The sequence below is a fragment of the Tasmannia lanceolata genome, unplaced genomic scaffold, assembly GCF_043159265.1.
Source record: "Tasmannia lanceolata isolate RefF3 unplaced genomic scaffold, GAP_Taslan_0.1 ptg000005l, whole genome shotgun sequence".
Classification (NCBI taxonomy): domain Eukaryota; kingdom Viridiplantae; phylum Streptophyta; class Magnoliopsida; order Canellales; family Winteraceae; genus Tasmannia; species Tasmannia lanceolata.
In genome coordinates this window covers 18,054,020-18,079,327 of record NW_027518682.1, presented here as the reverse complement: position 1 = coordinate 18,079,327, position 25,308 = coordinate 18,054,020, and the positions used below count along the sequence as shown (strand labels likewise).

Here is a 25,308-nt window from a genome sequence, read left to right as displayed (position 1 = left end):
GGGATGAAAAGGCAATCATTACAAAAGTGGGATTAAAAAATTCACCCCACAAGTAATCATTACAAGAGTGGGATTAAAAAAAACCTAGTGCTAAAAGGCAACCAAACATGGGATGGGACCAAAATTTAACTTACTCTCCCACATAACTCCCAGGAACAAAAAAAACCCAGCAACCAAACAGAGCATTAGGGGTGAAGCTATGCTATTTGGTCTTGTCTCCCGTTGTCTTCATTTATTACGAGAAGAACAAGGTACGTACTAAACAGTCTCAATCAATGCCCGCAATTTTTGGGTATGCGAAATCAAGACCGTTGATATGGTAGAACATCTAATATGGTCTTGGTCCGATCCAGAACGGGCATCACACGCTTACGATGAAGGACTACAAAAATCAACATTTAGCTTTCCTTTGTGGAATCCTAAACGAGTTCAGATGGATCAAGAGCCTAATATCACCTGATCAAGATTTTTTCAATGAAAATTAAAACAATGAAAGCTGCTCTCACCTTGTCTACATGGATTGAATATGCTTGAAACATAGAGATTAATATAAAAATAATAATAATTGAAAAAAATACAAGCCCATTTCTTATTTTAAATGATGATATTATTTATAATTGGCGATGAAAGTGAAAGGTCAGGACTAGTTATTTTTTGTTCTGTTTTATTTCCAACAGAAGAAAGGGACTTTTGTTTCTTTTTATACTATATTCCTCTTGGTCACTTTCTTCTTCTATGGGTAGAAATATTTTTTATTTATAAAATTTTCTAAGAAATATTCCTTCAGTTTTGCGTGCCGGAAGGAAAGAAGGAAGAAAAGGAGGTTGGATAAAGGGCCAGGCAAGGAGGATGTATTTGTTAGGAACTTAGGACTTGGCTTCGGGCATTTTTTTGTTTGTCTTCATGTGGATTTTTCAACAGTGGGACCCACATTGCTTCTCAAAGACGACTACTACGAGAAGGGCACGTACGACTCGAAGCTTGAACTGCTGACTCGGGCACAACTCGGGTGAGTTTACAGTATGGAGGCATAGCCATTATTATTTTTAATTATATAGTGGGCAATGCTAAATTGAAGTGCGCCCTTTCAAAAATCAGTTGCAAGGGCACTCCCATTGGATCCACGTCATCAGAGTGCGGTTATTATTGTGATGGCATGGATCCAATTTCACATTGAACCGACCGATTCGAAGGACAATAATCCCTAGCTGAAGTGCTGAAGTGAATTACGGGCCAAAACTGTTTTGTTGTGAATCGGTTGATTCACGGGTTAGTAGATTCTGCTTATTCGGTCATTTTTTGTGGCTGTATCAATTTTTAGAAGATTCCAGGTAATGGGTCATGCCGCCAGTGGGAGGGCCCAGCCAGGCACAACGTAGGCCATGCTACAGTCGCGGGCCGTGATAGTCACAACCCAGTAAAGCTCTACGCCAGGGTTTAGATGCGACAGACCATGTCGGCCCGTGACCCATGACGGGTGACACGACCCACTGTATTGTTATTTTTACCAAAATATCCGCTAACAACTATATGATAGTTAGTTTTTGGGTTATATTAGTAAGTTGAACAATTTTTACCAAAATACTCCTCCCCATCAGTAGTACTGGGTTTATTTTGTAGGACCCGACCTGAGGAACCATTCAGTCAATCAGAACCCGACCCGACCCGACTTCAACCCGGCCTAACAAAATTTGCCTGGCAAATCTGCTATAGGCTCATTTCTTAGCACTCTCCTGCAAAAGTAACCAAGTAACGGCTCTCTGCAAAATTGCCTAGCAAATCCTTAAATTGTATTAGTCACATAGAAAACATTTGATTGCTTACTGTGCAGCGGTCTCAACGATAACTATGAATGGCCAAAATTATATCTGAAAAATGAGATTTGATATAAGCATCTCCTAATTTGATATTGGCACTCGTTTCTTTATTTCACGCTTTCCCGTTAAGTGCAATAATTGAGAACATGGGACTCATAAAATAAAGGAAGTGCTGCAAACAAACATAATGTGTAAATAGTGAATCCGTTTTGGGAAAAAAAAAGCAGTGCATCACACGTAAGCTAAAAGACAAAGCAAGGGGTTCAAATCCCCATAAAAGCAATAAATACACCATTAAAAAGTTCGAGTCAACGGTCATGTCCATCCCTTTTTTATTTTCCAAACGGAATCCCGTTTTCAAAGTGTTTTCCTCTTCAGCCTTATTGCTGAGATTTTTGTAACATCCAACGTAGGGTCCACCATGAATATAGAATTGGTGTCTAAAATATCCAGGTGTATTGTTGCCAAGGGGGAAGTTTTTTGAAAGCCGAGACATGAAACAAGAAAATGGTAAAAATTTACTAGCATCAAACAGGGACTCTCTAGTCCATTTTTCTTCCGTGAGATTTTCCCAAAAAATGAATTGGATTCAACCCTAACCTGGGCATTTTTTGTGGTAAAAATTCAAGCTGAATTATTAAAAATCGATTGCCGGAATTATGAATTGGAATCAACGTCATATTCATATTCCAATTCTTATTCCATTTCTCTCTTCAACGAAAAGAGGAAAATAAAAAAAAAAGGGTGATGATATTTTCACCCTCTGCATTACTTGCACGCTCCCCTTATAATGTGATCTGACATGAAGTTGCCCACTTTAGGGTTTTGCTAACGAGGCATTAAAAGCCCTCTTTTTTACTTGTTTTCAGATGGCAGCCCCGCTTAAGAGGGGTGTCTATATCAAAAACAACTTTCTATTATTAGCATAGCTAAATAGTAAGAATAGTTGCTTTGATATCGACAATCCTCAAAAGCCTCTCTTTTCTTACCCCTACCTAATAAAGAGAGGAGTGCCCATATCAAAACAAAAGTGGGTCTCCCATATACATATGAGAAAACGGTTCCTACACATATGTGTAGAGAGTTCTCTACACACTAGCTTAAAATACAGTGGGGGCCCATATTGTTTGGGTGATCCAAGCCATCCATTTTAAAGGCCCTCACATAGATAGGGTGTCTACAAAAAAACAGATCCATAGGATCATCCCAACCCTACGATTTGTGGAGGTAAAATGGATGTCTTTAAACCTTCACAAATTAGTCCATTTCTTGCCTCCACAGTTCGAATGGTTAGGATGATCCTATGGATCTGATTTTTTATGGACACCCTATCTATGTGAGGGCCTTAAAAATGAATGGTTTGGATCACCCAAATAATGTGGCCCCCACTGTATTTTAAGCTAGTGTGTAGATAACTTATCTACACATATGTGTAGGAACCGTTTTCTCTCTCTCTCTCTCTCTCTCTCTCTCTCTCTCTCTCTCTCTCTCTATATATATATATATATATATATATATATATATATATAGAGAGAGAGAGAGAGAGAGAGAGAGAGAGAGAGAGGGGAAGGAAAAGGAGTGTGCGGTCGAGCGCACCTAAGCTTAGGTGCGATCGAGGTCCCAAACACATGGGTCCCACATTTTTGTGCTGATCAAAACCATTCATTTGCAAGGCCCCATCATAGATAGGGTGTGTACAAAAAATCAAGTCCATTGGATCATCCTAACCCCTCCAAAAGTGAAGGGAAAAAATGGGCAGATTTGTGGCAAACGATGTCTGTCCATTTTGACCTCCACTTACATGTCTTTTGCTATTTTGATTGCATCACTTCTGCATGGTACTTATCTGATCACAGTGTGTATATAAGGGGGCTTATGTTTTGGCTTATTTTGAGTTTTTGAGAGGGGTCTTAGCATGACAGAGAAAGACAAGACCCCAACTGTCCAGTATTTTTCGAAAAGTACTGAACAGCCCGTAGAGTCCAGTATTTTATATGGTGTAAGCCCGTAGAGTCCAGTATTTTGTACATACCCCATCTATGTAAGGGCTTTTCAAATGAATGCTTTGGATCATCCTAGCAAAGTGGGCCCACATGAGTTTGGGGCCCTCAACCGCACCAAGCTTAGGTGCGGTTGACCGCACAATCTTATTCCTCATATATATATATATATATATATATATATATATATATAGCTGGATCATATTCTACGGGAGTTTTCTACCGGTGTCAAAGGTGAGTCGTGAGCTTATAATAGCTGGATCATTTTCTACGGAGGTTTTTATATGATGGCCTTATATCAACCATAGATTGAGCCTATAATAGCCGGATCATTTTCTACTGGAATTTTTATATGATGGGCGTGCATACTTTACACGTATTTTTCAAAAAATTACAATGGGGCCTACCTTTTCAAAGGATCCAAACCGTTCATTCAGACGTCCTCAATGTAAAACTCAGATCAATGAAATTCCTCTAATGCGTCATTCTACCGATCAGAGATTTAGGATCATCCTTTTTGGAAAACATTAGGAAAGTCTCAGTTTAAGGGTAGAATTGTAGGATGAGAGAGATTTATGGGCATGATCCTTCTATAATAAACCGTTGGAAATGAACGATTTGGAGCATCATACAAGTGGGGCCCATTAGGTAGGTGACAGGATCAATGGTGACTATCCCTTAAGTACATGTATGTGCAAGCATGATAAAACACATCAAGCCAGAAGCCCTAAGTATATCAACCCTATAATAAATCCTAGATTGGCGGGCTTGAGAATTGAAGATCTAAAATTACCCAATCAAGGTGTTCTCCACTGGTTGATTATCTAATGAATTGAAATCAAACCTATAATGAATTATATATATATATATATATATATATATATATATATATACACTATAATAAGCTGGGAGGAAAAGCCTAGGCTTTTTTGAATTTTTTCAAAATTCTGTCGAATTTACACCTCAGCCAAAATACAAAAATGCCTCATATGCCCTCACATTCTCACGCCTCTGAGTTTCAAATCCCCCTCTGCCCTCAAATCCTGATCACCTTTACATGTCACAATTACTCTTTTGCCATTAACCCCTTTGCTGCTATCTAACATCTATATATGCGAGAAATTATCTGAGGGTAAATTCGTCAATTGCTTTGTCATTTAATACGAAAATAATCGACACAGGGTGCCTATATATGACAATTACGGAACAAACTACTAAGAAGAGGTATAAACATATGACGATGACGGAAAAGGTACTTAATAATACCATATTACGCATGCGGGACAACTTGCAAAATATTGACGGATTCCAAGCACCTGAAGAGGAACAACAATTATGGAAACCTCTATCGATTGGAGGGCTAGGATCAGCCTATGGAAATGATTTTACTGGCACAACCGATTGATGTTGTGTTCCATCACATGGACGGTTTGGATCAACCTATAATGTGGTCTGTATAGTTCTTTGTCGGCCTGTGCATGGATTGGAGGGCTAGGATCAGCCTATGTAAATGATTTCACGGGCACAACCGATTGATGTTGTGTTCCATCACATCGACGGTTTGGATCAACCTATACTGTGGTCCGTATGGTTCTTTATCGGCCTAGAAAACTGTTTCTTTTGCATTTTTTCCATTACTTGGTAAGTGGTTATGCATACTTTTTGGCTTATTGTTTCTACATATTTTTAACTATTTTTTTGTATCATATTCCTTTTTTTGCCGTGTTGTGCATCGCACGTCGGGTCTTACTAGTATACAATATAGCAGAAGAGAAAAGGAAATGATTTTTTTAATTATTGGGAAATTCTATGAGAATTACACGTCATTTTTTTTACTTTATTTAACAAAGGCACCCATTCAATCCACATATTTTCAATCCTACCCCCTCCTTTATACTTTTTAACAAAGGCACCCATTAAAGCCACATAATTTCAATCTTATCCCCCTCCTTTATGCCTTTTTAATAAAAATCTATATGGTGATCTTAACTATCCGATTTAAGAGGAACAACATATTATGGAAACCTCTATAGATTGGAGGGCTAGGATCAGCCTATGGAAATGATTTTTGGGGCACAACCTATTTATGTTGTGTTCCATCACATGGACGGTTTGGATCAACCTATGATGTGGTCCATACAGTTCCTTGTCGGCCCGTGCATCGCACGGGGTTTTTTACTAGTATATATATAAGGGGCTTGAGAATTGACCTTAATACTAGTTGCCTTTAAACTTGCCTAGATAAGGGAGAATATAAAAAGAGGAGGAACTAAGCAAGTGTTTTTGTGATCTTCTCTTGTATAGTGGAAAAAAACCATTGAAACCTAATGAATAACTACCTCAAATAATTGCCTGAAGGTTCCTTTGTCTCGAAGGAAGCTAGAGAATCCCGTCAAGCTTGATGAAAGGGAAAGACGTCCCTTTCTTCACAATTCTGGTAACAGGAGAGGGAGAGAGAGAGAGAGAGAGAGACTCATGTTCATATTAGAAAGTTGTCCTTTTTCCATTTTCATTTTCCTTTTGTTTTGATATGGGCACTCCTCTCTTTAATAGGTAGGGGTAAGAAAAGAGAGGCTTTTGAGGAGAGTCGATATCAAAGCAACTATTCTTACTATTTAGCTATGCTAATAATAGAAAGTTGTTTTTGATATAGACACCCCTCTAAAGCTTCAATAATTTCTTAATGTTGACAAAAGTGACGGGCATTTAATGAAACGTGGGAAAAGAGGGGCTGTCATCTAAAAACGAGTAAAAAAGAGAGCTTTTAATGCTCCTTAGCAAAACCCTTTTTAAAATTATAAAAACACAATTCTTAGGATACTAGATAGGAACACAATTCTAAAAGGAGGCCTTCTCAAAACTCAATGTCAGACAATCCCTTGGCAACCCAGGCAAGGTGGATATTGGAGGTGTTTTTAGGAATTATTTTAGGGACATCATCTACTTCTTTATAGGCCCGATCTGTGTCACTGATCCCATGCAAGCTAAAGTTCGTGCTCTTCTAAATGGAGGGCAATTTCGAACTAGAAAACAATTCTTATAATACAATTTCGTGGGCCCAATAGATATGAGACCCTCTCTCTATCTCTCGCTCATTGCTACTACATAGGCGATCTTTACCCCCGAAGTGCACTTGTAATCCTTGCTCTTAATAAATTTGCGGCGATGATATTTTCACCCCCTGCATTACACATGCGCCCCCCTTATAACGTCAAAATAACGTTATAAGGGGAGTGTACACGTAATGCAGGGAAGTGAAAATATCATCTCCCTAAATTTGGTATGTATTTCAAAAAAAAAAAGAAAAAAAAGATAAAGCACCTTTTCTCCTGTGCATCCTATCCGCAAACCAAGCAGCATCATTATTTTTGAGCAAATTCCAATGTGATTTTTCCATGAAAGATGGTATTTTACGACAAAAATCTGACATTTATCCCAGCAAATTGTCCTTTAAACAAGACAATCAGAACATTATAAGGTTTGGAACAGAATGCTTCTACATTACTGCAAAATGAAATTCCTCAGCCGCAAGCTACGAGTTCGTACAGAAACCTGACTATCTCTCATCCAATAAGAAAAATGAGTAGCACACCTTAACAAGACAGCCTACAATGTTAGGCTCTCTGGGTTCTCAATGATCTTTGCAAATGTCTGAAGGAAAGCCGCCAAGTCCGCACCATAGATAACTCGGTGATCAGCAGTAACATTCACCTGATAAAGATTGAGGGTCAGAGATGAATTGTTAATCTCCATTGAGAAAAGGGCTTTTCCATATTAACAGGATAAACTAAACGCAAATCATACACCTGGCTGAGTTTAACTTCCACAGACAGGAAATCCACAAAGCATGGTGAAATAAGCTTTTCTAGCTTGATAAAGCCAATGCAAAATATCATAAACAAACATGCAAAAGCAGCTCAATGTAAAATGACATCTTGTTCAAATATGTTTGCCAACGTCGGAATTGATAGAAAAGTGCTTCTTGAAATGTTGTTTAGCAAATCACCAATGTTCAAGATAAGATTCAGAAGGAAAAAAACAGCAACTAGTCAGCAGGGATTAGATTGTGATGCATCTCCTACTTCCCTATGAAATTGAATTGAGCCAGTGGAGATAACATAGTAAGATTATGTGTATTAATGTGGATCCTTATGGGTTATCTTTGGCTGGCATTACTTGATTGTCAGCTAAGTTGACTCTCCACTAACTACTGGGCCTGCCATTAATGATTCAAAACCCATGTCTAGGCTTCTGACAATGTGAAATTTGGAAGGTAAGCATTCTGGACTTCTTTAGCCAAGGCCACTAGGGTAGCAGTCATCGAAGATTGTCACTAAGGGCATCCTCGCTCTCTTGGCAAAACGCTTCGAAAGAAAAATGTCTCACCAAGGCCCCGCCGGCTGCCTAGCTCGTTCTTCAATTTTGAGATCTGGATAGAGTTTCGCTCCAGGGAAGCATGGATTCTTTAGATCTGAAGACGTAATGCCAAGTATAATATGGTCATCTGTTTCCATCAGATTATCCAGTTCCGAAGGTGTGGATTTAGCATACAGTTTACTTCTCTGTGGCTAGGACTTGTTCTAGTCAAAATCACCAACCATGAAGGTTGTCAAACTACTCTTCTTTTTTTTTTTGGGAATGGTAGGTTGGGAAACTACTCTTGAGAATACAGAGTTATAAAAGTCTTGGCTCTCTGAGTCCCAAAGATTACGAAGCGAAGGCAAAAAAATTTGGAAAATCTAGGAACAGAGCTTCAACCCTTCAAATGTGGCCACTGTTCCTCTATCTACTTGCACTCTTCAGTTATCCTTTCTCTTAAATTTCTTTTCCCCTTTTCTTCTTTCTGTTTCAAATATTTTAATAGCTGCTAATATGATTTAGCCAAGGATTATCCTTTGCCCCTTGGTTGTCTGAAAAGATGGAATGGAAAAACCCCAGCACATCAAGGATGTCAAATGTGTCAGGTATGGATCCCACAATTTGCGCAGATCAAGGGGTCACCTGATGATCCTTTGCACTTTGGGTCAATAATATTTGCCTCCTGGTTGGCGGAAAAGATGGAACAACCCCAGCACATCAGGGATCTCACGTGTGACAGGTACGGATCCCACCTTCAATTCCCCTTCTCTCTTGCTACCTTCTTTCCTCGTCTTCTCCTTTGGATCTCTTCTTCTCTCCACATCTATCCTACTTTCTTCCTTTCAGGTAGTTCCTTCTCTTTCCTTTCTTCTTATCTTTATGTTTTCTTCCCTATATCAGCCCCCTAAACTGATTTGTTGTAACAGCTGCAACAATCTTATATCATCTCCTCTTCTAGCCCTTCCTTTCACCTATTTTCTCTTCCTTAACCCTCATTCTGATGTTCTCTTCCTTCCATCTTGCTGTCCTGTCAGTCCTAGGGCTATATGGTACTATTTTAAGGGTTATTCACCACAACATTCCATTCTCCCTTCTTTCCCCAGTCCTCTGTTCCTATGCTGTCCTAACATTGTGTCGTGCTGTCCGGAACAGTTTTATGCTGTTTTCCTCAATTCAACCATTTTTTCTGCAGATTCTTATCTGTTCTTGGTTTTCTTTGCTACCGGAGTTGCACATTCCTACATCTACACTACATCCGTTGTTCCAGACACATCACACCGCTGATTGCTGCGACTTTGGGACTGATCAGAGGCTTCCAGATTTCTCCACCACTCTCTTGGACCTCCATTGCGTGAGTTCTTAGGTTGATGGGCAATTCCACATGCGTGAGACCTTTTCTTCATCGTATTGGCCCTGTTTTATGCTCTTTGATACACCTTCGCCCTTCAGATTGCCATCCCTACACCAGTTTACTCCTTGAGACCAATTTCCCTATATAGGTGGGTGACTTTTGGGCCCAAGATTTATTTTCATTTTCATTATCAGATTGCATTCAGACACTTATTTTTATAGTAGTTATAATATAAAGTAGGCATTCTTAGCTGGTTGGTTATTTCCGAATGCTTTAATCTGATTTTATTTGGCATGGTTTGAACTACTAAAATTGCAAAGTTTTACCCATCAGCTCCTAAGGTTCCCAGGAATCACCCGTTAACTTGAGGGTTTGCACCACCAATGGATTATTATGTGTTGTTTATTTTATTATGTGATTATTTGTTACTACGAAACTAAATTAGGAACCTTTTAGAGCTCCTATGTACCCAGAAAATCACTTGCGAACCTTAGGTTTGCATCAATATGACTCCATTACCGGACAAAGCACATAGATTGTCACTTTATCAAGAAAAAGGTCACAGTTAGTTGCATACCCATATGTGAAATATAAAGAACAGCTTTAAAATGTAACAACCAAGGCCACTTATTATCGCAGGCAAATTGGCCATGGTATGCAACTATTTAGCAGCTTGAGGGGGTTTCTCCTCAGAACATGGGTCCACCATATTATTATCATTCTAGCTATACACAAGTCATAACTCATTAGCTAGTGTCTAGGGGAATTGGTCAATATATAATTTTTCGAGTGAGTTAGCGGGTTATTGTGTTAAGAGTTAGACTACTTGTAAGTATTTGTTCATGTTTTTGACTTGCATTAAAGATAAATCTTCTCTTCCTAAGAGCTCTTTCTCTAACACCATGATGCCTACGTATGCGAGGAAGGATCCAATACTCCCCTCTAGTCTAGATGGCATTCTAGCAAATTTATTTGCATCAACCAGAGCTATCAACGAACACATAGCCAAAACTCCAAAGAATCTCTAGGACCAGACATCAAGTCAAAAGACTATCTCATAACCATCCCCAACATAAATATGATAAATATAAGAAATAGAGGAAAATTACATCGAGTCCATAGGTGTTAACCAAATTAGTGGTCAAAATATGTTAACCAAATCAGTGGTCAAAATACTCCAGCCTTTCTCAATTTCAACACAAAGATAATATAGAATGTCATTCTTTTTTTCTAATTGTGAACAGTGGTTCTGTTGCACAACAGCAGAGAAATGATTTTAAACAATAAACCAATATTACTACATACCAATGCAATCTGCTATCTGCTAGATAAACTCCAAGACCACATTAATCTAACCAATTTCCACCTAAAATTCCAGATTCCCCAAACAAGAACAATTCTATCTTGTTATGGATCTTTCACCAATCATAGTACACTACATTTTTTTTTAAAGATAAAATCATAGTACACTATATCACTATTTAAAACTCCCCGACCAGGTTTTTGGACCAATAGAAAAACACCCTTCAACTCACCCGAGTTAGCTTAGGTGAGTTCTTGTCGAAATATGTGTTTTCAAACACTGCACTAGAAATAAGAAATTTATCTTTGTTGATCCACGAGCCTCAACTAATTAGGATCATGATCAAGAAATTGCATGGTTAGCTAATTGAATAAGTCTCTTTTTGAAAGGAGAAAAATAATACCAAAAGCAAGTGAATATATGAACTCAAAAGCCCAAAACAATTATGATGTAATAAGCTCTTTTTAGGTCATTAATAAAGAAGATATGAAAGATACAGTTTATTGTTGCTACTAATCACAAAATAATTAGTGAACTAACTGCTTTGCCGTGGATCTTTTTTTTTTTTTTTTTGGAATATTTTTGAACATTTAAAAAAAAGATCCACTGCAAAGCAGTTGGTTTATTACATGCTCTCAAGAGTATAGTCACAAATATTGTCTTGGAAATTTCTCGGGACAGGTGTATCTCACAATATTTTTTTTTTTTTTTTCAGTTTGTCAGTAAAATTAGAAAATAAATATTTAAAATATATACTCAACTCAACTCAACTAAGCCTTTGTCCCAAACTAGTTGGGGTCGGCAAAATTATTTAAAATATATAAAAAGCATAAAATTTAAGAACAGAATTAGGACAAGCCATTTAAAAAAACCAAATTAGAACAACAAATAATATTGTGAACTTATCACTATTTTTCATCATATTCTTGCAGAAAAAAAAATAAAACATGAAGATATCTAGATAATTTTTCAAAAATTTGGGAAATTTCAGGATTTTATAGTTTTATGAAAAATTGCAAAATATTCTGATATTTTAAAAAATATAGGAGATATTTGTGACTATGCTCAAGAGAACACCATCATGACTTCATGACATCTAATCAACAATCATAAGAGATAATAGAAGTTGACAAACCACAGTGCAGCACATGAAAATGGCTGCGGTTCTGTTGAACAAGGAATTGGAAGGTGGATCAGAAATAGATATACGAGTTACTAATGTTGGCTTTATATGCAACAAATTAGGACTGATCCAGAACTAATTAAAGGATGCTGAGTCGTAACTATGGGAATGAACATCCGTATTTAAGAAAAAAGATATTATCTCTGCTCTTACAGCTCCATTAGTCCACTCTTAACTTCATTTCTCTTTTGAACTATCTCGTAGATGTTAATGACAAGATGAACAAACTTAATGCCTATGACAATGTGCCCCAAATACACTCAATAACTTCTATAAAAAACTCAGGACATAATTTATCAGAATTGAAACAACCAAAATTGGCATCATGGCGTTAGGATTCACTAGTAGCAGGCTCAACTTTAAAGAAAAGTAAGACAGACTACTGAAACTCATAATCACAAATCACGTGGCACCCCAGATCAAACTTCCGGGATAAAACAACATGACAAGATGTACACTTCCAATTATAACACAATAAGTCATAAACCTCTTAAGCTCTCAGACCAAACCCAATTTTATGCAGAAATTGTTCACTTAGAATCACATGTATGCATATCATTATCTTTCAATCTAAAAGTTTGCAATCATGGGAACAGGATATAGAACATGAAACCAAGCTTACCATCATTTTACTCTTCACACTGAAGAAACCATCCCCGCCTGCTACAACTGTAGGCTTAGATGCTCCAACAGCCATAATAGCCCCCTGCATAAAAACCAAGAAAGTGGGTAATATGTCTGAAGCCATACGAAATTCTCATAGTTGATTGAGGTGAAACAACTAACTTGTCCTGGAGGAAGTATAGCATCAAATCTGTCCACTCCAAACATTCCCAGATTGGATAAAGTAAATGTCCCTACATAACAACAACAACAACAACAACAACTCAGTTTTCTTCGGGTGATAACACAAACAGAAAGCAAGAATTAGCTATGTGAAGAAGCCCCTTTGACCAAAGTTCAAACCTGAATTATACTCATTCGGTTGAAGCTGCTTTGCCCGAGCTTTGTCTACCAGCTCTCTCCATCTTTGCGAAAGCAGATAAAGATCCAACTGCATTCAAAATTTGAATAATTCCCAGTTAAGACTAAACCAAATTACATTTCTGCCTAAATCAGATACTCAATTATTCAGATTAAAGACCTTATCGGCGTCCTGAAGAACAGGGGTTATAAGACCACCATCAATTGCAACCGCCACCGCAATATTAATACTGCCATTATACGTGAAACTCTTCCCATCCTTACAGCTCGCATTCACAACCGGATGCTGCGCCAATGCCATTGCCACGGCCTTGGCCAACAGCACAGTCATTGTCACTCCCTTCGGCTTCACCTGAATTAGTAAATAACAACTCAATCTCAATCTATTGCCATGTCAATAAACATTTCATAATTCTTAACGTAAAATAACATACAGAACATCAAACTGAACAAAAAATTGAAAACCTAATCAGAGAAAAGAAGAGCATACCTTCTCATATAGGGAATCAAGAGCGTCTGTAACAATAGGATACCCTACGCGGAAAGTCGGCACCGAGAGGCTCTCCACCATGTTTTTCGACACCGCGGATTGCATAGTTGTGAAGGGGACAACAGTAGATCCAGGAATTTGAGGAAGAGAAGAACCAGCTTTAGGAGGAGGAGCAGATGAAGGAGCAGAAACTGGAGAAACAGTTTTCACAGAACCTACATGGCTATTATCGCTCTTAGAAGGCGAAATCCCAGCCGCAGATTCAATATCAGCTGGAGTAATCCGGCCGAACGGTCCCGTCCCAACAACCGACCCGATATCAACCTTATGCTGCTTCGCGAGCTTCTTCGCGTAAGGCGTCAAGACTACCTTCCTCGGACCTTCCGGAATTGCGGCCGGAGATGGAGTTTTTGGCGTCTGAATTGCCGGCGCCGGTGAAGAGGTAATTGAAGGTGGAGGAGGAGGAGGAGATGGAGATGGGGAATTTGAAGAAGAGGAAGATTTGGCTTTGGCCTTGGCTTCAGCGATTTCGTCTTCGGATTCGGCGAGGAGACCGATGGGAGCTCCGACGGGAGCGGTTTCACCTTCTCCGACGACAATGACGGCGAGAATTCCGTCGTAGAAGGTTTCAACGTCCATGTCAGCTTTATCGGATTCGACTACGACTACGCTCTCCCCTTTGGAGAGAACGTCTCCCTCGGATTTTACCCATGAGACGATCTTCCCCTCGGTCATGGTAGAGCTTAGGGCAGGCATGAAGATCTCTCGGATCTTGGCACGGACGGTTGAGATCTTACGATGTGGACGTATGGGGAGTGAGGATGAGGAGCGGGATGGGAATGGGAGGGTGGTGTTTGAGAGGGAAGAGGAGAAGGAGATTTTGGTGGGGGTGGTAGGAACCCTAGAAAGAAGAGAAGAAGAAGCCATTGATGGAATTGGAAATGGAGATCGAGATCTGTGTGTGTGTTTTTTTTTAAAAAATCCGAAAACGTAGGGAGAAGGAAGGAGTTTCTGAAGGGAGAAATAAAAGAGATGAGGCGGAGAAGTCGAGAGGGGAGTTGGTAGGAGGAAGCAGTGATAACATCGCCCAAAGGCGGAGTTAGGAAAATAATAGGTGGGGGAAGCGATGGTATTATAAATTTATAATAATAATTAAGGATTTGCTAGGGACCAGCGCAGAAGGAATTTCGTGGACCTGCTGTTGAATGAGAGAGCAGCCACCTCAGATCGATAAGACAAAATATGTTGTAAAAGCATTATTGAAGGAAGGAAGAAAATGTTACAGAGACGGTGAGCGTTTTAGCTTTTTCATAATGATCATGGGTCCACCTCTGCTGCTACATGAATTTGATCAGGTCCATTGAGCACAAATCTGGAACGTTGGCATCCTTGATCGATGATCCTAGTCCCATGATCTATCAGACCTAGTTGCCGATTCCTAATCAGGATTTGGAATGTCATCCTATTCCAATTCTTATTCTATTCTGCTAGAAACGGAATGGAAAAAATTAGAATTCAAAAACATTAATTCAAAAAAAAATCCAATAAAAAGTTTTTTTTATGTAGACTACCACCTCTAGTCTTGGGTGGGAAATAGATTCCCACGTTTTGTCCTCCTTAATTCTACTTCGGTGTCATTTCATTTTCTGCCTCTTGATTTCAACACTTTTTGAGCTAAATTTCGAAATTGGAGTAGGATGACGATTCAAGCGCACCCATCAAAAGAAGTAGAAGCGTTGATTTTTGTAAGCCTTGAACTTAAGATGAATGCTAAAGGGAAGGGCTTCCTTGCAAAACCCAGCACCCATTGGATCCACTTCACCCAACCACATTTATGACCGTGCCAAAAAATGCAAAATTAAAGGAATGGTAAATGTGGTTGGTTCCGGTTCGAACCGAGGAACCGAACCGAACCGGCACATTTGGTTCGGTTCGATTCGGTTCCATTTCTATACGGTTCGGTTCCGGTTCAGAAATCCGGGAACCGGTGCAAATTCGGTTCGGTTCTGGGTTTGGGATCCCGGAACCGAGAACCGAACCGAGAACCGAATTGGTTTAATGTAATCTTTGCTTTGGATATTAGGGCCTTATTATTTTCCAAATTTGTAGTTCATGGCTTCATGCATTGCCAAAATTTGTGCATTATTATCCCATCTGTTTGTACTTCTTCATACTTCATATAAGTTTTGCATTGCCCAAATTTGTGCCTGTTACTGTTACTGTTAGTGCTTGTAATTCATATATAAACAGGGCCATTGGTGAAGGTTGGATAAACCCATAACCGAACCGAACCGAACCGATTATATATGGTTCTGGTTCGATTCGGTTCCACACATATATGGTTCGGTTCTGGTTCCAATTTCAGGGAACCGATTATATATGGTTCGGTTATGAGCGAACCGAACCGAACCATGTCCACCCCTACTAGCAAGGGTGCTCATCATGACATGATCTAAATCAAAACAGGCTTACAAAAATTAATGCATCAAAAATCAAATTTGGATTTGCTAGGGACCATCGCACAAGGCATTTTGCGGGCTGGCTGTTGCACGAGACAGCAGCCACCTCATGAATAAGACAAAATCTGTTGAAAAGTGACCATATGTGGCTGCTCTCTCATGCAACAGCCAGCCCACGAAGTGCCTTAATCAGAATAGGTGTCAAACAGATTCCGGCACTTTTCCTCATTTCCGCCGTTCTGAATTAGTTCAGTTTTTCTTAATAATCAACCAACCACCCAATTTTATGGTCAAAACTCAACCCTAATTCATAAAAATCAGCCGGAGTTGCAACCCTAATGACGATCATGTAATGCGGACACCCAATAATGTGTTGCCTTGGATCTCTTATGGTCCATATAGTATCAACTTAGACCAAGTTTTAGTGCAGCTAGAATGAAAGAAAGGGCAGTTTCATTAGGGGTGCTACTCGGGTTGAGTTAGGGTTGGCCTTGGGTCAGGTTGGGTCCAACCCTAACCCAATCCGCCTCCAAATCAGGTCAGGTTGGGTTCGAGTTCATCTCAGGCAAGAGGACAAAGGTTGGGTTCGGGTTGGGTCAGTTTGCCAAGGCCTCAACCATAACCTAACCAGAGAAAATGCCAACCCAACCCGAGCCAAAATCGGGTTGAACCTGTCGGGTGTCGGTTGAGCCCGACCCAAGTTGCACCCCTTGGATCTTGGCCCATCCACGGGCCCTATGACATTTGTTTGCATCGGGTCCCATTAGTAATTGAACCCTACAATTTGGACCCAAAAAGGTCGGATATAGATAGAAAGTTTTCCAAGCCCATGATTGTCGAGCCGGATCCTATGGGAGGTTTGATTATCCCGTTGGACCTTCCTGAAAAGCTAACCCAATGTAAAAAGATCACTAGGCCAGGCCACTTTGCTAAGCTTCTCCAACCCGTTCATTTTCCTTTTCCTTTTCCTTTTGCAGTTGCGGCGGCCAAGGCGTAAAACAATTTCCTTCTGCGAGTTGATTGATACATGATTTCTGCAAATTTCTGGTGGTTAGAGTGAAGTGGGTATTCAATGGGATACGTCCAAGAAGCCAGAGAAAATCAAGTAAAGAAGAAAGTGGAAGAAGGTGAGCTTCAATATCCCCTCCCCTCTAAAACCCTATCATTTTCAGCAGCTTCTTCATTACTTGTGTTTTCATATTTTATTTAACTCGACCCATATGAATAATTCTTTTCAAGAAAAAAACTGGCACAACTTCCTATTCTTCTCTTTCCATTCTGATCTGGGTTGGCATGCGAAATTGTTCTGGTAAAGTAAAAAGCATCTCAAAGTAGCTTGAAAATGGAAGTCCTAAATTTCTCATTGCCTTGATGGCTACTCTAGATTTGTTTTATTTGTTTTTCATCTTGATTGATTATTAGGTCAGGGTTGAATAAAATTACCATCATAGGAAATGTTCCATAATTTTTCATCCTAGCGGAGATCGGAAGTCCACCCCATTAGAAAGCCAGGATGGTTAATTTCAAAGCTAAGAGATGGGATTTCCTCGCTTGGTCCATCGCATTGCGTAAGGTGGGGAATCACTGTTAATCCTATTCCACAAATCAATGGATCATGCTTCAGTTCCAAGGGTGATTCCTATTGTTATTGTAAAGGAGATTATATTCTCAATGTTTTTATTGGAAAGTGCGCCATATGGATGTGACTCTCTAGGATTTGCAAAAAAATCTGAGAAGATCGCTGGCATTGTGCTCGCTCCATGTGCCCCCACAAAGCGGGAAAAAAAGGATGTTAGACCTGATCATTTTTGCAAGGGAGATGCCAGAAGTTCCACAAGTTAGGATAGGAGTGTTAGCTGAGTTCATATCAACATATAAATTTATTATCAAAGAAGAAATTATTGAAGTGGTGCATACCTGTTTCTTCATTACTACAAAATGTTCATAATACCATATTGATAATATTTTCCTTTTTGCCGCTGATTCTTCATGAATCATTCTATTGATGGTGCCTCCACGACTATAGAATCTTGGTCTTGCTCCCACTGTCTTTTGAACCATATTTCACTCCCAACTAGCTATCCTTGCTATGACGTTTCAAATCTACTTTCAACTCTACCATTTTCCCACCAATTTTTAACATCAGATCATGGAAAAATTGAAATTCTTGAAAGAGAAGCTGAAATTCAGGAACATGTCCTCGTATAAAGCACTCTTAAATTAAAAGACGGATATAAAGATAAGCTATAGGTAGAAGTTGCAAGCTACATGCTTAAAAGACGGATATAAAGATACATCTTACTTCCACATGATGGCATATGCTCGGAACATATATAACTATATTCAATGTGCCTTGAATAGCTCTTCACTGGCCGAGGAGGATATTGAAATCATGCGTTAAACTTCCATTATTTATACAAGATTTTCATGGACTTCTATAAACTTCTGTGGTGTAGACCAAAGTCCGGGCCGAAATCGATTTTTGAATCCTTGGTTGAAAGTAACATTTTGTTCTTGTACATCACGCCATTTAGTATCTTTATAGTGTCACAAAACATAACATATCAGCCAATTGGGAAGGTGATTGAAACATTCATCCTTTCCCCATTCAGACCAGATTTCACAAGCTACTCAGCCATGACATTGGCAAGGTGAGAGATGAGATAATGAGGGTTGTTCATTCACTAATTGGTTAAGTTATTAAACCTACACATATGCAGGCACAAAAGCTTCTATTGAATGTTTTATTTTATTGCCATACGTTATGTTATTTCAATCACTTTAGTCACTGATCCTCATATTAAGTTAATGAGGGTAATCCATTCACTACTTTTCTGCAAGTCATTAAACGCACTCCAAGTAGAGTGACACCAAGACAAACTGATGACAAATCAGAGCGAAATTGAACCGAGGCAAACCAATCAAACAAACCAAATATATGCAAAGTTCATTGGTTGGTGTGGCATGACTATTGTGGCACCTTAGCACAGTCTTCCTTTTCTGCCTTCTTGAGTCTCAGAGGTCATGTTTTGGTTTCCTTTGCCTGTCTTGCTTGAAACCATCCTAGTGTTATGGCAACGTGAACTTAAATGCTTTCCCAGTTTTCTAAGGGAACGCTAAGAGAGAGAAAAAGGCGACAGATAGCAATCCTTCCAACCAGCCAACCAGAAGCAAGAGGTGAACCTTGTGTAAAATATTAGTATCTAGTCTCACCACGCGAAACTTTGTCTTGAATTTATCTAGTATCACTACGTGAAACTTTGTCTTGAATTTTATTTGTTGTGGGAAAGAAGACATAGTATTTAATGTATTTATATTTACTTCATAATATGAACAATTTTGATTTCTTGATAGACCTGTCCTACAAAGTGTCTCAGTGTGTTTTAAATAGGTATTGTCTGATTTAAGAACAGAAAAAACTGTTGCCCTATTCTTAAGCTGCAAAGAGATATTGAATATTTTCAAAGAGTTGATAATTGCGTGATCAGTATTGTGCCCAGGGCGTAGTAACTGCTGTAACTGGTAAATTTCCATTGTGATCTAGAAAGTTTCTTGCTTGGTTACTTTTCAGTATTCTAATTGGGGAGGGAAAACAGTAGCTATGTTACAGAGTTTCCATTTTCATATGGGACTTTAATGATGCATAAGGTCAATCTGCTTTTCTCATTTATGTTTCTATTATGGGTATAAGTACATTTTACTTTACAAGTTCATTTATCTTTTATCCATCTTACTTTCATTTATGATTATTATATTGACCTTTTTGGGTTTATGGAGTACTTTGGCATTTAATTGTTGAAATCTCCAGCTTTACGCAGCAAAATGAAGCAAAAGGCACTTAAAGAATGTGATCGCTACACTTCAAAGTATGCTGAATGTGCTGTAGGGAGAACTATATCTGTCGTTTGGCATTGTCGGAAACAAGCAAAAGAATTAAATGACTGCCTTCATCAATAGTAAGTGTGGCACATTTGATTTTGGTTGTAAACTTATTCTAGTGCAGTCATATTGATATTGGAGTACTTAAGTTGTGGGTTTATGTAGATTGAGGGAGTTATAAATCAGCCATTCCATTCTCTCATTCCTAGATTTATAGAACTTGTTAGACAAGACTTCTGTATTCAAAATGCACACATTTCTTGCAACCTGTAGGTCACTCGTACTCATTGTTTTTTTGTGAACTGATATTATGTGCATATTTGAGAAAGTATGTATTATAATTTTTATACTTTCCGAGCAACACAATCTCAGGGAAAACAAAATTCTGTAACTCAATTCAAATTAGTTGAGGCAAGAAAGTTTATACTTTATAGAATTAAAGAAACATTTATATTTCATACTGTATAATGAAATGTAGAAGGCTAGAGGACCATTAATATATGAGTTGAAGGCATTTGTTTGCTGTGGAAGATGCAGAAATAGTATTGTTTTCCTAGTTATCAGAAGTGCAGAAGGGACTGCCATGATAAGTGTACAAAGATGCTATTTTATGACCTGAAGCATTTGGAAATCATGAGATCCCAAAGCCAGAACAACACCTTAAGAAAAATATACCTGCACCTAAATTTGTTTTTGCTTTGATGGGTTTGTCTTCTAGGCATTGTATTTTCTGGTGTCTTACAGCCATGCAGTAGGGGAGCAGTTAGGAAATGACAACAGATTAAAGACTTACCTCCACTTAAGAGAGAACAATTAGGTCTGTGCAAAGCCATATTTGTTGGAATCAAATATTGTGAGGTAAGATTTTTGTCCATTAGTCCAGTTGGCAATGGTGCTATGGTTAACGACATAGTTCAGAAACTCGAATATCGACTCGACTTGAAGTTCAGCTAGATGGTTTTCTCTTCAGGAGATGCAACATCTTAAGGGCAATCGCACATGGGATCTTACTCCTCCTGGAAAGAAGGTGGTTGGATGTTGATGGGTTTATACTATTAACTCCGATGGATCTATTGAGAGATATAAAAAGCTTGTTTGGTGGTGCGCTGGTTCACTGAAATTCACAACATTGATTATGATGGGACTTTTGCTCCGGTTGCCAATATGACTTCTATTTGTATCCTATTGACTCTTGCTGCTCAGCATTCCTGGCTTCTCCATCAATTCGATGTGAATAATGCCTTCTTGCATGGTGATCTACATCAAGAAGTGCATATGGCTCCTCTTGAGAGGGAGAAAAGGCTTGTTTCCAAGCTTCGCATAGCCCTCTGTGATCTCGAACAATCTCCCAGATCCTGGTTTGAGAAGTTCTACATTGTCATTCTTGCCTTATAGTACACCAGGTGCTCCTCGGATCATACATTATTTGAGAAAAACGGTGAGCTATTTACTATCCTGATTGTATATGTTGCGAGAGAATAGAGAGAAGAGAAAAGTGAGTTGGGAAAATCTCCCCCTCACTTATGTATTTATATTAAATAGGATAAGTACAAAAAATGACGACTATGCCCTTAGGCAATACACTATATCCAACACTCCCCCCAAGCTGGAATGTAGATATTATACATTCCCAGCTTGTTACAAATATCATTTAACTTTGACTTAGGTAATGACTTGGTAAAAATATCTGCTAACTGGTCCACAGATCGAGTGAAGAAAATATGTATTTCGCCCCTCTAGATTCTCTGGCAAATAAAATGGCAATTAACCTCTATATGTTAGGTTCTCTCATTAAATACGTGATTGGTGGCTATGTGAATCGCAGCTTTATTATCACAGTAGAGCTGAGCTGGAGAAGTAGCAGAGAAACCAATCTCTGACATGAGAGACCGTAACCAAAGAAGTTCCCCACTAAGTATGAGACATAGGTCGGTATTCTGCCTCGATGCTAGACTTTGAAACTATCTCTTGTTTCTTACTTTTCCACTATACCAGATTGCCGTTAACAAAGCTGCAATAACCAGTGGTTGATCTCCTATCTGCTGGAGATCCTGCCCAATCTGCATCACTAAATCCTTCCACTCTGACATGCCCATTTTTCTTGAATAGCAAACCTTTCCCTGGTGCACGTTTCAAATAGCGAAGAATCTGAACTACTGCTGTCCAGTGAAAAGTACGAGGGGCACTCATAAACTGGCTAACTACCCCAACTGCATAAGAGATATCTGGGTGAGTAACAGTGAGATAAATAAGTTTTCCAACCAGATGACGGTACCTTCTAGGGTCATCCATCAAGTCTCCTTCCTCTGCAATCAGCTTAGTGTTTGGATCCATAGGAACACCAGCAGGCTTTGCCCCCACAAATCCAATCTCCTCTAACAAATCAAGTACTTATTTCCGCTGAGAAAGAGATAGATTGCTGCTAGAATAGGCTACCTCAATCCCTAAAGAATACCGTAGGCGACCAAGGTCTTTTGTGGAGAATTCTGCCTGTAAGAAGGTCTTCAATTTCTGTATACCAACCGTATCACTGCCTGTAATAATAATATCATCCACATAGACTATAAGGAGAACATGTCCTGCATCAGAGTGACAACTAAAGACAGAATGATCAACTGCACATTGCCGCATGCCAAATTGCATGACAGCATCACTAAAGCGCCTAAACCATGCTCTAGGAGACTGCTTGAGCCCATACAAGGACTTGCGTAGCCTGCAAACTGAAGATGGCTCTGATACCATGTTGCGAGAGAATAGAGAGGAGAAAAGTGAGTTGGGAAAATCTCCCCTTGACTTATGTATTTATATTAAATAGGATAAGTACAAAAATGACAACTATGGCCTTAGGCAATACACTATATCCAACAGTATACATTGTCGATATTGTGGTTACAAACAATGATCATCAAGAGATTAGCAAGCTAAAACTCTACTTGAAGAAGAAATTTAATTTCAAAGATTTGGGACCTTTAAAGTACTTTATGGGTATTGAGGCTGCTATATCTAAGAAGGGTATAGCTATATCACAAAGGGAATGCATTGTGCACCTTCAAGATGAGATTGACATGTTAGGGGCCAGACCAGTTGTCTCCCATATGGAACAAAATCTTCATATTAGTGTTAAGAGGGTGAACCTCTTAAAGATGAAGGCATGTATGGTCGGGCTTTTTAGAAGATTGATTTACTTGTTCATGACTCGCCCTGATATATCCTATGATGCGGGTATGGTTACTTCATGGACTCTCCAAGAACTAACCATCTCGAGAGTGTATATAGGATTCTTTGTTATCTGAAGTCTAGTCGAGGAAAGGTTACAAAAATCATGGTCATTCAAAGGCGGAGATCTTCAATGATGCAGATTGGGCTAGATCTTTAGATGATAGGATATCTGGCTATTGTGCTGTTGTGGGCAGAAATTTGGGGATTTGCACTTTGTTGAGAAACTCTTCCAATGAAATTGTATGGAAACAACCAGGATGCCATTCACATTGCAACCAATCCCGTTTACCATGAAAGAACCAAGCCCATAGAAGTTGGCTTTCATTTTGACCATGATAATGTGAGTTCTAAAGTTATTGCTACTTCTCATGTGAAAACCCAAGAACAGATGGAAAATATCCTGACAAGGGCTCTTAGGAACGCTAGATTGTGTGAATGTGTATCCAAGTTGGGAATGATAGATACCTATGCTCCAACTTGAGGAGTGTTAGAGTTGGAGGTGCAATAATGCACAGGGTTGCGCTAGTTTAGTAAATATCCGCATTGTGTTTCTCTATATTGTCAAGGACATGTCCTTTATTACACTTTGTAATTGCTTCTTATATGGATCATGTGTATGGTTTTTACCTAACACAACATTTTACATAAAATCTTCTTCTCTTCTCCTTTCTTTATTTTCCTCTTCTCTGTTTTTTAATATGAATGGTTATTCTCTTCTCTTCTTCTCCTCTCTTTTCAAGCTTCCACCACAAAAATGACTAGAGCATGATTAGTTTCTGTCAGAAGCACCAGCTTGAGCTTTCCCCCATGTGACTACCTTTTTTTTTTAACAAAATACTTATTTTTTATCTATAAATAAAGTAATTTATTAGTGACAAAAGGGTGATGCTTGAATTCAGAAAGGAAAATTCATAATGAAAGCCACTCAACCCCATTTATCATGCCCTCTCATTAGCATCCTAATTAGCTGGGAAGTCAGCATATGACTTTAGCCACTTTTTTAGAGCGAGAAATACTGGGTGTATTATAGAGTTAAATTCTCTAAATTTGTTGTTGATGCAAAATCTTAAATCTCCCTTTTGTTCTTGGCAGCACCAATGACTCCATCTTGGAAGAAATGAAGAAAAGCTACAAGATTGAACAGGAGAGCAAGGGAGCTAAAAATTTAAGAAACACAAGCCATATCCACTAACATATATGTAGAGGCATCTGAAGGTAGAACATGTTCACTATTTTCAGTTAGTATTTGAAATTGTGAATCAATTTCAAATCTGTGACTTACAGTGCACATGTGAGGTGCTAAAAGTCTCAAAGTGAAGCAATAGACAAGTAATTTCAGTCATTTCATTGGATCGTGTGAAGCTAGCATAATCATTTTAGTCATGAAAACTGTGTGCATACTAGATTTGAACATCCTTGATATGAATATCCTAACAGTTCTATTACATATGACTTCTAAAAAGATAAACCTGATTAAAAGACATAGGGGCCGTTTGGATATGCGGATTTTAGAATCTTGGATTTTCTCAAAATCGTGGATGGAAGACGAGAGAAGGAGATCATCCGTTGTTTTCTGATTTCTCGCCCTTCTTTCTGTCGAGCTAGAGAGAGTAGGAGATCACCCCTGTTTCTAGGTTTTAGAAATCTCAGGATGGGGGAGAGATTTCTAAAACCTGGTTTTCTTACTTAAACCCTTCATCTGCAACCTACTTCCATTGTAAAATCCAGAATTTTACACTGGTTTCAAACTAAAACCTAGATTCTGAAATCCACATATCCAAACCGTTCAGGTTCTGAAAATTGGGCGATGACACAGCAGAAGTTCCGTAGGTATGTGAAGTGAGACACTACATTGGTTGTACCTATGTGGTGTTGCCACTTTGCGTCATACTCTTATATTTGTCACCCATCCAAAAATGGTGTTTTCCGTTGGTTGTTTCGAATGGAGTTTAAATTAGTAATTGCAGTCCAACTTGATGTAAGAAAGCAGTTGAGGTTAGGATAGAGTTTGGATTTAGAGTCAGAGAAGAGTTGAGGATATTGTACGATCTATAAATATGGGCTGCCAGTTCATGTCTTTCAAAATTCACAATTTTTTTTCAGTCTTATAATTTTATTTTTTACTCAAATTTCTCCGTGTTGTATTTCTTGAATGGTAATTCTCTGTGTTGTATTAAAATCCCTCTTGCTTCAATCACCTATTTGAAGGAGATTTTTTACTGTATAAATCCAGAAATTTTAAATTATCCGGATATTTAACATAG

General features: G+C 38.8%; 2 protein-coding genes across 2 annotated transcripts; one reads left to right on the top strand and one right to left on the bottom strand.

The window, feature by feature from the left end:
• Positions 1 to 7,225: 7,225 nt before the first annotated feature.
• LTA2 (2-oxoacid dehydrogenases acyltransferase family protein) lies at positions 7,226 to 14,595 on the bottom strand. The gene is made up of 6 exons (XM_077380019.1): positions 13,488 to 14,595; positions 13,158 to 13,349; positions 12,980 to 13,067; positions 12,800 to 12,870; positions 12,636 to 12,719; positions 7,226 to 7,528 (listed from the first exon to the last, which is right to left on the bottom strand). Exons 1-6 carry the CDS (start codon positions 14,412 to 14,414, stop codon positions 7,424 to 7,426), a joined length of 1,467 nt encoding a protein of 488 aa, XP_077236134.1. The 5' UTR covers positions 14,415 to 14,595; the 3' UTR covers positions 7,226 to 7,423.
• Positions 14,596 to 16,810: 2,215 nt separating this feature from the next.
• On the top strand, positions 16,811 to 24,386 carry LOC143876769 (uncharacterized). The gene is made up of 3 exons (XM_077378463.1): positions 16,811 to 17,073; positions 19,755 to 19,902; positions 24,137 to 24,386. Exons 1-3 carry the CDS (start codon positions 17,019 to 17,021, stop codon positions 24,234 to 24,236), a joined length of 303 nt encoding a protein of 100 aa, XP_077234578.1. The 5' UTR covers positions 16,811 to 17,018; the 3' UTR covers positions 24,237 to 24,386.
• Positions 24,387 to 25,308: the final 922 nt, after the last annotated feature.

What these genes read in the sequence shown, in the direction of transcription:
- LTA2 (XM_077380019.1), bottom strand. Translation starts at nt 14,414, where the DNA reads ATGGCTTCTTCTTCTCTTCTTTCTAGGGTTCCTACCACCCCCACCAAA. An exon ending in TTGATTCCCTATATGAGAAG is followed by an intron (nt 13,350 to 13,487) that starts GTATGCTCTTCT and finishes TTACTAATTCAG; the next exon opens with GTGAAGCCGAAGGGAGTGAC. An exon ending in TTCTTCAGGACGCCGATAAG is followed by an intron (nt 13,068 to 13,157) that starts GTCTTTAATCTG and finishes TTTTGAATGCAG; the next exon opens with TTGGATCTTTATCTGCTTTC.
- LOC143876769 (XM_077378463.1), top strand. Translation starts at nt 17,019, where the DNA reads ATGGGATACGTCCAAGAAGCCAGAGAAAATCAAGTAAAGAAGAAAGTG. An exon ending in AAAGAAGAAAGTGGAAGAAG is followed by an intron (nt 17,074 to 19,754) that starts GTGAGCTTCAAT and finishes TGAAATCTCCAG; the next exon opens with CTTTACGCAGCAAAATGAAG. An exon ending in AATGACTGCCTTCATCAATA is followed by an intron (nt 19,903 to 24,136) that starts GTAAGTGTGGCA and finishes TGTTCTTGGCAG; the next exon opens with CACCAATGACTCCATCTTGG.